General features: G+C 41.9%; 1 protein-coding gene across 1 annotated transcript; it reads right to left on the bottom strand.

The window, feature by feature from the left end:
* Positions 1-6,432: 6,432 nt before the first annotated feature.
* LOC147464942 (pentatricopeptide repeat-containing protein At1g06140, mitochondrial-like) lies at positions 6,433-10,166 on the bottom strand. Its single transcript, XM_086517168.1, has one exon. The coding sequence runs from the start codon at positions 9,609-9,611 to the stop codon at positions 7,476-7,478; it is 2,136 nt and encodes a 711-aa protein (XP_086373294.1). The 5' UTR covers positions 9,612-10,166; the 3' UTR covers positions 6,433-7,475.
* Between the last annotated feature and the right edge of the window lie 4,771 nt (positions 10,167-14,937).

The following is a 14,937-nucleotide window of genomic DNA, read 5'->3' as shown; positions in this document are numbered from 1 at the left end:
ATTTGTGTAGAGTTTCTGTTGGTGCCGTTTTTTTCATAACAAGTCCCTTACATTATTCTACGGTTTGTGCTATATAGCACTTGTTGTTCTCGCTTCATTTCTCCTCTTTTCAGGCAGTTTTCACATCAAGTGCAGGCAATCGTCATGGCCGACAACAACACGTATGTGTTCAAGATGTTTGCTGTTGAGGACAGATTGGATGGGGACAATTACCCTATGTGGGGTTACATGATGCAACATGTTCTTGTGTCAAAGGGTGTCTGGAATATTGTGCAAGGCATTGATGTACGTCTTGGTTCTGAGGATACAGGCAATGTTGAAGATGTTGCAGGTCTTTCTGCAAGGTTTAATGATGTTAGAGTTGTTTTGCCTACGGTAGAACAAGCTCGTTGGGATGTAAAAGATGCGCAGGCTCATGCATTGATTCCGTTGTCTATGAAGCGCACTATTACTCCTCACATTCATTCAGCAAAATCTGTAAAACAGGCTTGGGATATTCTGGCTGGTGTTTATGCGAGTCACAATGAGACAAAAATTGCATCGCTACGTAAAGAGCTAGAATTGAATATTATGCATGAGAAAGATGTTATGGACACTTTCCTTGTTGGTGTCAAGGATATCAATGAGCAACTTATTTCTACAAGTGAAGTCATTTCAGACAGTTCACTTGTGCAGACTGTTCTTGATGCCTTACAAGATTCTTACCAGACTTTTGCTAGTATTTGGAGACTTATGACCCAAGGAAATCCTGAAGTTGTCAAGTTGGATGCATTATGCACATTGTTGTTGCAAGAGTCGCTTTCCAGGAAAAAAAAAGACTAGACAGCGTGCAGTTGAACAGGTTTTTATTGTTGCTCAAAGAAAGGGTGGTAACAACAATGCAACCACTTCTTATGGTTCTTCTACGAGTGGAAAATCACATGTTCTTAATGTTTCTGTTGGCAACAAATCTTCTGGGAATTCTGGTGATAAGGGCAAAAAGAAGATGCGTTGCCATTATTATAAAGCTAATGATCACTTGATCAAGCAGTGTCCTAAGTTAAAGGCCAAAGAGGCTAAGAATAAAGAAGGTGGTTCCACTGCAAATGATGGTTCCACTACAAATGCAGCTAGTGTTGAGTCTTTTGTGAAAGGAGACTGTGATGGTGATGTTGATGTAAAATGGTCTTTTAGTGCAAAGTGTACCTATAATCTTGTTGTCAATGATGCATGCATGTCAATTATTGCAGATTCACGTGTGTGGTATTTTGAGAGTGGTGCTATGTAACATTTAATGGCCTAGTAACTTGTGTGTAGCGGAAAATAGCATAGACATAGTGAGCATTTCATAAGAATAGATTCCTAATGAACATAGCAAGAGTGCTTGGGTGGAGAGAGCAACAAAAAGCATAACACCTAGTTAGATAGGCACGTACAAAAGAGAGAGAAATTATGCTATTGACAACAGTTGAGGACCGGATTTATATGGAGCCGGTCCCCCTCCAAGGTCCCCCTCCAAAAGGCTTTGAGTATAGGTTTCCCCCATCAAGGAAGACATTTCACAATACAATTCTTCGTGTTCCTTCAATAACTAGCTAGTGCAAAAAAGTTGGAAGCTTCAAGCACTAGAAAACGCTTTAAAATACAACATCAATTCCCTCACGCTGTCAGACCCAAGACCTTACACACCTTCGAAGATGGTGAGAGCTAGTCTGGTATGAGAGTAGATTGAGAGGAAGAAGGAGTAGTCTTACAAGAAAGATGTATATCTCCTCACATAATCACTCATATTAGCATAGCATAGCTTAGTAATTAGCATGGTAGAGGAGATGAGCATGCATTGAAGCTTGGCTCTTGGTTGGATTTGCATCACAAAGCCAAGATTTGTTGGTGTAGACCTCCCTTCTCACAAGCTTGGAGTAGGTGATAAGCTTTCCATTAAAGCTTGAGAAGGAGAGAGAGAGTCTTCTTGCTTCACACATGAGCTAGTGTGAGTGTGTGTGGAATAATGATTTGATTGGCTGGCATGTAATCAGAATATGATGCACTTATAGAAAATGACACATTGACTTTATGTGATTTTCCTCCTGGTAAAAAGTCCATTGGTACTAAGTGGGTTTACAAGTTGAAACGTAAGCCGAATGGTGATTATAATAAGGCTCGACTTGTTGGAAAAGGTTATGCACAATAGAAAGGAACAAATTCTGAAGAGATGTTTTCTCCCACTTGTCGTATGACTACTGCGCATTTTCTATGTGCATTGGTAGCTCATTTTGGTTGGGATGTACATCAACCAGACATTGTTACTGCTTTCTTGAATGGTGACATATTTGAGGAAGTTTACGTAACTCAGACTCGCGGTTTTGTTAAGAAAGGACAAGAGGATAAGGTGTGCAAATGTAACAAAGCTTTGTATGGGTTGAAGCAATCTCCTCGTGCTTAGTATGAGAAGGTTGACACTCATTTGGTCAAACGAGGCTTTTGTAGCAGTCCAACAGAAGTCACATTGTATGTAAAGCATAAGGGTGGTTTACTTCTTATTGTAATTCTTTATGTAGATGATTTGCTGATCACTAGACCTAATGCGAGGCATATTGCTCCACGATGCCATGGGTCTGCATAGCATCTCCAACCAATGCATATATCAGTTTTTCTTATGACATTGTGAATGTCTCAATATGGATGTCCACTATGGCCTTGTTGGGTGTTGTGAAGTCCCTCGACTCATTTAAAACATATTGTATGTATAACATCTTTGCAAATCACAATGAGAAATCCATGTGGTTCAAGGTCATGCTTGTGCAAGGAAGGTATATGGTCTCTGCATGCATGTGAATCTCTAGCACAATGCATTTGTAAAACTTCAATCTCCCCTTACAGATGGAGACGTCAAACACACCAAGCCATGCTTCCTTAACCATCTCTGTGGACACGTCTTTATTTATGTCCTTTTGTTGCTTTCCATTAGTTAGTACCCACTCAAAGGTCCGTACAACAAGCCTCTCCTAGTCGTTCGGACAAGTCGCATCTGCAGTAGCCATGGGCAGTCATACGCCTTTTTGGATTTTTTGTGTTTGCCCATGCATGACAAGAACAAAATTTACAATGTCTTAATTGAACGACATTCATCACACTTAAGTTTGAACAAAGGAAAATTATGCGTTTACCACATGTGACACCATTGCATGGTAATTATCCACAACAAGAAAATTGACACCAAGAGCAGGACCACTAAGGCTGATTTGAATGCTACTTTCAAGATGAAAGATTTGGGGCTATTGCATCATTACTTGGGTATCAGTTTAATCAGTGTGATCATGGTATTGGCTTGTGTCAAAAAAGTTACATAGAGACATTGCTATGTAAGTTTGGACTTGAGGATTGCAAACCTATTGCCACTCCCATGAAAACAGGTTTGAAATTGAGTCTTCATGATGTTGGTGATCCTGCAGAAGTCACTTTACTATCTGACATTATCAACATAGCAGTGGAAATGAATTTGCACTAACACCAAAATCAACCAGGAAAATACAAGAACATGAAGGAGAACACTGGGTTATAATTGATTAGAGATAAAAGCGAGAAGAATTATTGGTGACAAAAGATGGACACATGGATGAGCTGGCGGAGAGCAAATGGTGATGCAGCAAATTTAGAGTACTATCTGAGAAAGAGAGAGCCTAACATATGTCGCAGTTTGAGTGATAATAGCACTTTACCCTAGATCTGTTTACAAGCGGTAAAGGAACAACATCTAGAGTGCTTAATTGCAAAGCTCCTTGTGGGTGGTAAAATTTCTGCACTCTGTATGGCCCTTGCCAAGCAAGGGCTGGCTTCTTTGGTTTTTCCTAATAGAGCGCTTGATAGAGCAACACCAAGGACCCTTGCATAATTTTTGGCCTCCAAATATGACAATCATGCCACGCTTTGTGATAGAGTCGCTCTGCCTGAAGGGCATTTGAAGCTAAAAATTTGCTTTCTTTAAGCATAGAGAGACGAGAGGTATGGGCAAACTCCATACCACAATCAGCAAGAAAATTGTCTACCCTAGGAGAGCCTGAGTTGAACTCAAAAGGGGAAATGGCTTCCAATCTGAAGGCTAGTTAAAAAGGGGTGTAAGTGGTCATCATTTTGAAAGAAGTGCAATATACCTGGAGAGTGTCAAGGATTGACTGAGCCCATAATGTTGGATGTAAATGGCACGCTTTTTGGAGGAGCACAATGAGAACCTTGTTAGTGCTCTCTACTTGTCCATTGGATCTGGGGTAGTACGAGCAAGACTTGCAATGAAAGACTTTGTAGTTAGTCAGCAGTGCTGAGATTATCTCATTGACAAAGTGACTGCATAGGGCATCCAAACCTCTCATACAAAACCTTAGCTAGTGTATTACATGTGCAGTCATTGGTAGCCAATACTTCTGGCCATTTTGTGGTATAATCAGTAGCGACCAGAAGATACTTGTGATTGCTTGGTAGATCGCGGGTGAAATTTGACTAATGAAATCTAAACCCCGCCATTCAAAGAACAACCATGCCATTGACACCGGTAAAGAATCCATTGGACTACTTGCTAGGCTTAGGTGCACAACAGTGATAGACATCATATGCCTTCATGTGAGCAATTGCATCCCTAAACACAAATGGCCACGATAAACCACTCTGAATAAATTTATTTTGATGTGATGTGACCAGGGTAATGACCTCCAATTGGACCACTATGAGCATCTTTTAAAATATGTTTGATTTCATGCGGGGAGACAAAACGACGTAAACACCATCTAGTCCAGATTTGTAGAGCTGACCTCCAATCAGAGTGAATGGTTTAGACTTCAGCAACAATATTCTTTTTTGCAAGGGAGATGCATTCTCTGGGTACAAGCTGGTGGACAGCAAATACAACACATCACCATACCATTTCAGGGTTGTGTCCACTTTAAACATACTGATATTTGGGAAGCCATCAATTACACATGTAGCTTCTTCACCTTCTTCACCTGTTTGTACGCAAGAGGTGTTCGGCCATGACGTGATGCTTCCTTGGACGAAGGACAACTTCAAAATCAAACTCTTGGAGCAGAAGGCCCATCACCAAAACCAAGCCTGCAACTTGTGGCTTATTCAACAAAGTGACGCAGAGCATGATGATCAGTAATAATGATGAAGTGAGCCCTTAATAAACAATGCTATAATTTTTGTCGAACATAAACAATAGCCAAACATTTCCTCTCTGTTGTGTGTTGTAGTTGCACTCGATTTTAGTGAACATGCAACTTGCATAATGAATGGGGTGATCCAAGTTGAACTCCTTGCTCCTATAGCAGTCTAACTAGCATCAGTATGTACATGAAAAGTAAGAGACCAACCTAAAACGGATGCCTCAGTGAGGTAATTTTTTAAGTAAGCAAAAGCTTGGGCCTCAGTCTTATACCACTGAAACAATACAACAGCACTAGTCAATTGGGTCAAGGTTAGGCAACATTGGGATACATACGCATGAACATACTATGAAAACATGTGTGGCCTACAAAGCTCTGAACACCTTTGGGCTTGATTGGGGTAGGCAACCTCAAAATTGCCACAATTTTATCAAGGTCAAGAGCTAAACATTTAGCAGACACCACATGTCCCAAAAGCGTACCTTGCATAACCAAAAAGTGGCATTCCTTGGGATTGAGCTTAAGGTGCTCTCAACATAAAAATTTGTTTTGTGTGTGACATGTTTCCCTTTACTTCTTTTCTCATTGTCAATTGGAAGGCTATCACCTCGCATTTAACATGGCATGCTCGACAATCCTCTCTGGGCAATACCACCCTTTGATTGGAGAGTCTGCATTGGAGCAGAGCATTCTCTTCAACTTTGGTCCTACGATTCCCTCACCATACGTGTTTTCTTTTTCAAGATGAATATACCAAGTATATCAGGTGGTGGATGATACGGGTCACGTTATTTTATTTTCAAGCATGGCATCTCATTTTTGGTTGGGACTCCATTATTCTCCTCTTGGAAGGAGATTTAGAGGATGCTTGTTGATCTCTCACCCAGACCTCCTTTGAATGTGAACTCCCACCTTTTTGATCCGAATGTTGCCACAACCAGACTCAAATTCATTTCAACCAGCAATGTTTATGCCCTCTTGCAATCGAATGTGTGGATTGTGCGTCATGGTCTCTCTCTCTCTCTCTCTCTCTCTCTCTCTCTCTCTCTCTCAAATTGAGACAGCGTGGGCCCGCCTGGTCCCCATTTTTCTAATTGTAGCGGGTCCGCTTTTCTCGACAGACCCGCAAGGAAAAAACAAAAACCCGACGAACTTTTGGAGGGTTACCACTCACCGGCTTAAATGTAATCATGTGAATATGATATTAACACATTGTGATCACAAAAAATTTCACGAGATCATGTGATTATTAAATCTATGCAATGAGTGAAGACCAAACCACCCAAGAGATTTGACACAAGCGGCCCAAATAGTAATCACCAACTACAGTGATCGGTTTGCCAGAGCTTAAACCTAAACAGCATCAAAGTGTTCCGATGCAAATCATCTAATGGTGAAGAAAACCAAATACACGATACCTGAGGGGTAATACGATGACGGCTCTTGATTGTCACCAATTAAGCAACAGGGGGGCGAAAAATGGCCTGCTGAACTCAACTCCTCACTGCCGGGTTGTGAATACAACAACAATCTGTCATAGCCGCTGTCATAGCTTCTGTGCCTAAGTTCTTGGGTTCAATCCCCCCTTGGCGACCTGAAGACATGTTTAATGTCCTTAGGGATTGTTCCCATATGCAAGTGTGTGCGTGTGATGGGATGTTTGTCTCCCTACCTGTGAGGCCGTTGTACATAGGGTGTGTGCGTGTGTTTCAAAGTTCTTGTACTCTTTTTTTTTTCTTTAAGCATCTGTCCGACCTGTGACTTTGATATCTGTCAAGGCAAACTTGGAAGAGAATCCCAATCTTGACGGCTAAACTCTCTAATTGTGGCTGTCACATCACTGACCAAAATTGGGCTGAAAGGCGGAGGCCAATGGGGGAGGCTAAGAAGCATTTAATGAAAGCTTGGATGGTAGCTCCATCGTTTGTGGGATGAGGAATGGCCAGCCTGCACCTCCTGATGGCATTCTTCCAAATCCTCATTCATTCTTTGCAAAGCGGCCCACATCATGTTTGAACTTTGATTTCTCAACATCGGATGTTAGTAAGTAGTATAATATCCTGTCAATAAATATGTCATGATTGTACTTCCACAAACAATAGCTGAGAGATGTCTTTGCAAAATTGTCTGCTTCGGCTGGGAGCCTACTGACAGTTAGGTGCAAATTTCGTTTCTCGGAACAACATCAAAAAGGATCCATGAGGTTCAAAACTAAGCATTCAATTCTGCTACGCCACATTAAAACTGTAGATACAAGATCACACCTATTTTGCGTAACTCAGTCTAAAGCAATAGAAGGTTAATCTACAGCAATTTAAAATCTCAATGTGGTTAGTGTGGTCAAGAATCCTTCGATGCCTGGAGAATTTCCTTGATTATCTCCACATCCTCCCACATGTGAGCAGTTGCATAAATATTGGACATAGAAATAAGCACAGATGCCAAATTCTTACCCGAAAAAGAAGCACCATCTAAGACTTGCCTACCAAGCTCCACTAGATCACCACTGCGACATACACTGAACATGCTACCGAAGGAGATGAGGTCCGGCTGAAAAGGCATATTTTCCAGGATTGCTAATGCTTCATCGTGCTGGCCTGCCCGACTATATAGATCAATCATACAGTTACAATGCTCAACAGTTAGATCCATCAAATAAACTTCCACAAGATCCTCGTAATATTTGTATGCTACTTCAAGCCATCCAGAATGACTGCACGCAGTCAATAAGCCGACAAATGTAACCCCATTTGGAACTATTCCCCATTCTTTCATTCTTTGCATCAGATGAGGAACAAGACTACTCTCTCCTTGTCTTGAACAACCCATGATAAGAGTATTGCATGTCACAAGATTGGTGACAGGTATTGTGTCAAACACTTTTTTAGCATCAACAATACACCCACATCGGCTGTACATGTCAATAAGAGCACCTGTCAGCTTCTCTTGTGAAGCGTGCGGGCTGCAATCTATTCCATTAGGCTCAGGGCAGGGAAATGATGAGACAAATTCAAGCATAAAATCTTGATCTCCAGCAAACCTTGCATGTATGCAATGCCCCCTATCTATCGCTCCTAAGTTACCATAAGCTCTAAGAATGCACGTATATGTTGCAGTGTTAGGTATAACGCTCTCCTCCTGCATTTTTTGGAAGAGTCTTGATGCTACATCATTGTGTCCATGTTTAGCATAACCCGCAATCAGTGCAGTCCATGAAACAACAGTACGCAGATACAACTTATCAAAAGCATTTTGTGCATCTTCAACAAGTCCGCATTTAGCATACATGTCCACAAGGATGCTGCCAACTAGATATTCATGTTCCAAACCAGTTTTAACTACTTCTAAATGCAGCTCCTGGCCCACATGTAGAGCTCCAGTGGCACTGCAAGCTTTCAAGCAGCAAACAAAGGTGATATCATCTGGAAAAAGGCCCTCCCTTTGCATGCGCTTGTAAGCATTAAGCGCCTCCATAGCAAGGCCATGCTCTACATATCCTGATATTAGGGCAGTCCAAGACACCAGATTCGGACTTGTCAGATGGTCAAGAGCTTTCTGCGCCTCCTCAAGTTGGCCACACTTGGCATACATATCAACCAGAGAATTGGCGATAAACAAGCTCCTATCCCATCCCCCCTTCACTATCAAGATGTGCAATTGTCGCCCCTTCAATACTGAATTCTTCGACCTGCAAGCTTTCAAGATGCAAACAAAAGTTCCAGCATCAGGTTGTTGACCTTCCAGCTCCATCATTTCTAAGCATGCCCATACTTCTTCGTGCAAGCCAAGATCAGCAAAGGCTGTAATCAAAGCATTCCATGAGATTGCATTTTTCAGTCTTTGTTTCTTTAGAACTTCTTGTGCTTCTAAAAGTGAGCCACATTTAGCATACATATCAACCAAACTATTGCCAACATAGAGGTCTAGCTCAATGCCCTTTGCCACGCTCTCACTGTGAGTTTCTTGACCTTTTTCAAGGTACTTCAGCCTGGCACAAGCCTTGAATACAGCTGGATATATGTAAATGGCAGAACGCACACACTCCCCTTGCATTCTATCAAACAATTCAAGTGTTTGCACGGGGTACCCATTATCACTGTACCCTTGAATTAGAGAGGCCCATGCGTATTCTTTTCGACAAGGCAATGTTTCAAAAACTTCTTGTGCGTGAGACAAACCCTTGCATGCCACAAGCATTTGAACCAGATGGTTTCCAAGAGTTACATTATCAATCCCCCCATGCTTGTGGATTAGCACAAAAACACGCTTGGCAAAAATGAGGTTTTTCTCTTTTGTGCACTTTTGCATGAGGAGCACCATACACTCCAGCGATGGAAGAATGGGCATATCCTCCAAGGAGCCAAGGGTTTCTTCCAGGCTTGATGTTTCCCATACCCATTTTACTGCTTCTTGTATTGCACAAGTATCCATGTGTTTTGAAGAGTTCTCCTTTGACCTCAACATCGCTAAATCCATGGCAATAGCATGTGCATCCAGGATTCATGTCAGTAGATTACAGCATACATGCTATGTTCAATAACCCACAGAAAGCATCACATCAAAAGTGGCTCATTTTGCAACAAATAAACATGAATTCCATTTCCTTGAATTGATTGCGCTCCTTCAAGTGCATAAAGGAATGTGTTCTGTGTAGAGCTGATCCACGAAGAGAAAAAAGAAAACTGCAGGATAGAGGTAAACCGAATTTGCAGATGGCGAGAGCCATCAATCCTGAAAGTAGGGGCGTGCAAATGTAGGCATGAGGAAGGCCTAGGGTTACCATAGAACCTCCCAAGATACATTCGATGCAACAGACAGTCGCGTCTGCCTCCATGGGGAACAAGCATGGCAATTTGAATTCACGGGAGGTTGCTGACAAATAGCGCGCGAGATGCGCACACAAAGCCAGGCCTTCAGACTGTCCCCGACACAGGACGCAAACATGTTAAAACTATGTTCAGAGTCCTAGGCTGGATACACACTGCCAATGCGGGTGCCCGTCACTTTTGATGATGGGTGGGCATGCATTACACACTGGCTACATAAAGCAAAATTATTTTCAGCAGCTGCGTCCATCGCATAGCCTGATTTTGGCTGACCTGGCAGAAGCTCAACGCCCACCCAAAGCTTGGGCAGGGGGTATCGCATGACCTTGTCATCTGCCCTTTCTGCGCTGTGTATCAGCGAACGCCCCTAACCTCCACGTCTGCGTGCCCAAGCTTGGGCACGCGATCTATATAACCAGCCCTACTCTCACACAAGAGCCCAATGAATGGAATATTTACTTAGGTTTTGCGGATTCTTGAGCTTACATGTGACCGTTTGGCATGATCTAACTAAACTCAATGTGTCATATTGTGGCACGTGCACAATGTGAAATAAAAACATTCACCTCAATTTTGACACCTTTTTATGCATGGAAATAAAAGCAATCATGTACATATTGTGGTATGTAATTTCTAGATGCCGTTGTAGCGTCGTGTACCTACTCCTATATTGGCATGCACGGTAGTGCCCTATTAAGGAAGGTGAGCATGCCAGTTTGAGGCATCTTCATCCGCAGGCATTGTGTATTCCAAATTGGTGGAGACACGGGGCTTCTGGCTTCAGTCATCACTGGCTTCAGTCAAGCTTGCGCTTAGGTTTTTGCCCCTTAGTTCCTCCCAACAGCCTTAGGTCTCACAGAAACGTTTCTACAAGCATCACCATAAGCCGAGCAGCCTCTCCGAGACACACTCCCAACTCTCCTCATTACGAAGAGCACCGATGCACCCTAAATTTGCTCTTGATCCTCCTTACATACCTCTTGACCATATGACGTCCGCAATTTCCAATATCCTCCTGCAAGTGAACCACACAAACCAATCTCTTGTTAGATATCTTCAGAATATCAATACACATATTCACTGCCGCACAGATGGGAAGGTTTGTCCCAAATCCTTGTATGGAATGCTGATTGAAGACATTCTCACCTGTATAGATCCTTTCGAGAACGTAGCAGAGTATCATCAATGGTAGGATGACAAGAAGGCTCTCGAAGTCCGGACACTCCTAGAAGGAATCGCTACAACATGGTTTGTATAGCAAACTGGTCAAGCTAAAATTGAATTGGCAAGCACTCAAACAATTGGAATTTTGCACACCAAAAATATCACTCAATCAGCACTTCGGCAATTAAATGCTTCGCATCAACAACATGAACCTGTGGCTGAGTTTGCAATAAAGCTTAACCATTACTTTTACGAGCTAACCCATGCATGTCTGAAGAAATGAAGCTCTATTTTATGTGGCCTCGCATACAACATGATATTGCTCGTCGTGTCAAACATTAAGGTCATACATCATTTCATGATGCAATTCAAAAAGCGCAACAGATAGAGGGTAGCATACAGTCAAACACAGCTCTCATTACCCCTGGGACAACTCAATCTCCCCAAATCAGAATATCACAAGATCAGCCAACGTCGATGGACATTGATGTCCAAAATGCCTAGTATATCTCTCGACGGAATATACCAGATCGATGAAATTTGCCAGATTGCGACAACCAACATCGCCCAAAGTGCTCTATTGCAACATGTATGGCCACATCAAGAGGCCTTGTCGCAAGTTACAAGCACACACTTAGATTCAGCATGATCAAATTCAAGATGCTGACACTGCATCTATAGCTTCCATTCCGAAAAACTCTTGAGCGAATGGTAGGTGGAAGAGCATCATTCGCAGCGTAGTTCAGCCACCTCTTCCAACCGCATGGTGTGTTCAACCCTAGTTCTCGTCCGAGACACATCTCAAGAAGCACTCTTAGATCCTGGTAGCACCATCTCCTCCAATCAGTCACACTTTGGTTAGTAATCTAGGTCTTTCAACACATTCAACCGCTCCTATTTCTGTTTTTTTTGTGACAACAATAAAGTTTTATCATTCACATATTGTTGCACGATGTGCATTTTCTATTGGATCACACAGGTTTTTTCATGATTTCTATGTGTTACCACAACAATTGTTCCCTATGACTTTAGTGTTAGGAAATAGTGCATAGCTAAGTAGATAATTGAATAGCTTACTTAATGGAGAGAGACAATTTTTAACATACCAGAGATTAGAGAGAGAGAGAGAGAGAGAGAGAGAGAGAGCACATGATATACGTGGTTCACCCAATGTGGGCTACATCCACGGGAAAGCAGCCACTCAATGGCTTTAGTACTTCAAACAAGAAGTAAGTTACAAAGGGATTATACCCTTAATCGAGCTCCCCCTTTTGCTTCACTCTCACCACCTCACACCCATCTTGTTGCATCAATTTCACACTCCAAAATGTGTGTAGAAAAGGCCTCCTTTTATAGGCCAAAAGGCTTGCCCTCTCTCATGAGATGCAGCCGTGTGTAGCCACCCTTGTGTAGACAAGTCCAAGTTGAATTCTCCCATGCGCCCATGTATGGCCGTCCTTGAGAAGACAAGTCCGATTTGAATTCGGCCATCGGCCATTGAGTTCCAGCCACCGGCCAACCGACAGGTCGTTTTTTGACCACTTTCTGGTCATAATATTCCGACAAAAAGGAATATTCCGGTGGTCGTGAAAATTGGTTTTCGACGAGTGCTTTTTCTTCATGTACGATGGATTCTCCTCATAATGGGGGCCTTACAAATGTGCGTTTTTAATACAAAAAAATACAAGGGGTAAATTAGGCTGCATACTTAACAATCTCCCACTTGGAGACTGATCTCCACACCAAACCTGTGATTGCTTTCCATCCTGGATTCTTATTCTTGAATGCCGATTGAAGATGAGCAAAAGCTCAACTTCTCCTTATTGATCACCTTCGTAAACATGTCTGTAAGATTTTCACTTGTATGCACCTTTCCTAGCTTTAGTTGTCCCTCGTCCAAAAGTGTTCGTATGAAGTGATATCTCACCTCAATGTGCTTTGTCCTTGAGTGAAAGATTGGGTTCTTCGCAAGATGGATAGCGCTTTGGCTATCACTGTATACGACACAATTGTCTTGTTGAATCCAAGCTCTTCTAAGAATCTGTGAAGCCACGAAATCTCTTTGCTTGCCTCTGTCATTGCTACATACTCTGCTTCTATAGTAGAAAGTGAGACCACTTTGTGCAGCTTTGAAGCCCAACTTACTATTGTGCCTCCAATTGTGAAGGTATAGCCAGTAGTGATCCTTCGAGTATCTTTGTCACCTGCCATATCTGCATCAACATAACCTTACAAGAAAATATCAGTGCCTCCAAAATACAAAGCATTTGTTGTTGTCTCTTTTAGATACCAAAGTATCCACTTGACAACTTGCCAGTGCTCTTTACGTGGGTTGTCCATCAACCTACTTACAACTCCCACTGCATGTGCAATGTATGGCCTTATCCAGACCATAGCATACATAAGAGAACCTACTGCTGCAGCATATGAAACTTTAGACATATAGGCTATTTCCTCTTGTGTCTTTGGACACATATCCTTGGTTAGTTTAAAATGACCAGCCAAAGGTGCAGAAACCATTTTTGCATTGTGCATTGCAAACCTTTCTACTACCTTCTTGATGTAATCCTCCTGAGGTAGCTTTATTGTCTTCTTCATCCTATCCCTTGATATCTTCATACCAAGTATCTTCTTTGCAGTACCTAAATCTTTCATTGAAAAATATTTAGACAGCTCCTCTTTTAGGTCTTTGATGTCCTGCATGTTAGCATGCAATCAACATGTCATCAACATACAACATTAGGATGATGAACTTCCCATCTCCCAAATTCTTTGTGTAGAAGCAGTGATCTGAGCTGCATCTTGTGAATCCATGATCCAACATCCATCGATCGAACTTCGAGTACCACTGTCTTTATGATTGCTTTAAACCATACAAGCTCTTCTTTAATATGCAAACCATTTTCTCCTTATCTTTTACTTCATACCCCTTCGGTTGAACCATGTGAATTTCCTCCTCTAAGTCACCGTAAGGGAATGCCATATTTACATCCATTTGCTCAAGATTTAAATCATGAGTAGCTTCAAGGCTTAAGACAATCCTAATTGAGTTTGTTTTTACAACAGGAGAAAATATTTCATTGAAGTCAATACCTTTCTTTTGAGAAAACCCTTTTACCATAAGCCTAGACTTGTACCTTTTCTTCCCACCTTCTTCTTCCTTCAGCTTATACACCCATTTGTTCTGCAATGCCCGCTTATCTTTAGGCAACTCAACCAACTCCACTTGCATGCTCTTCATCCATTCTTATTTGGATTTGTGATGCATAGCTTCTTCCTATGATTCTGGCTCTCCTGAATCTGAGATAAAGAGATGGTTGAAGGAAGGAATGAACCTTTCTAGAGGTCTACTTGCTCTTGTAGATCTTCGGAGAATAGATTGAGGCTCCTCATTTGGTTGATGTTGTTGCACATTGTCACCGTTTGCAGGCCTTGAGTCTTCACCGTCCTCAAGCTCCATGTACTCATCACATGTTTCTTTTGTTTGTTTTCTTTCCAAGTAATCTTTGTACATATTTTGTTCGTTGAAAATTACATCTCTACTTCTAAAGATTTTACCATCTTCAGGATTCCATAGGCGATACCCAAAGTCACCTTCTCCATAGCCAATGAAGAAACACTTTTTGGACTTTGCATTTAGCTTTGACCTTAGGCTTCTATCTATGTGCATGAAAGCCTCACACCCAAACACTTTGAGGAATGCATAATTCATCAATTTACATGTCTATCCCTCTTTTGGAACTCCCCCACCTGTAAGGCTACAGTGTCCTTCACAAGACAGACAGTTGGACAGTTGTTACAGTTGGTCTGGT

Source organism: Adiantum capillus-veneris, chromosome 1 (genome assembly GCF_014529385.1).
Source record: "Adiantum capillus-veneris isolate H3 chromosome 1, ASM1452938v2, whole genome shotgun sequence".
Lineage (NCBI taxonomy): Eukaryota > Viridiplantae > Streptophyta > Polypodiopsida > Polypodiales > Pteridaceae > Adiantum > Adiantum capillus-veneris.
This window is presented reverse-complemented; position numbering and strand designations above follow the sequence as displayed.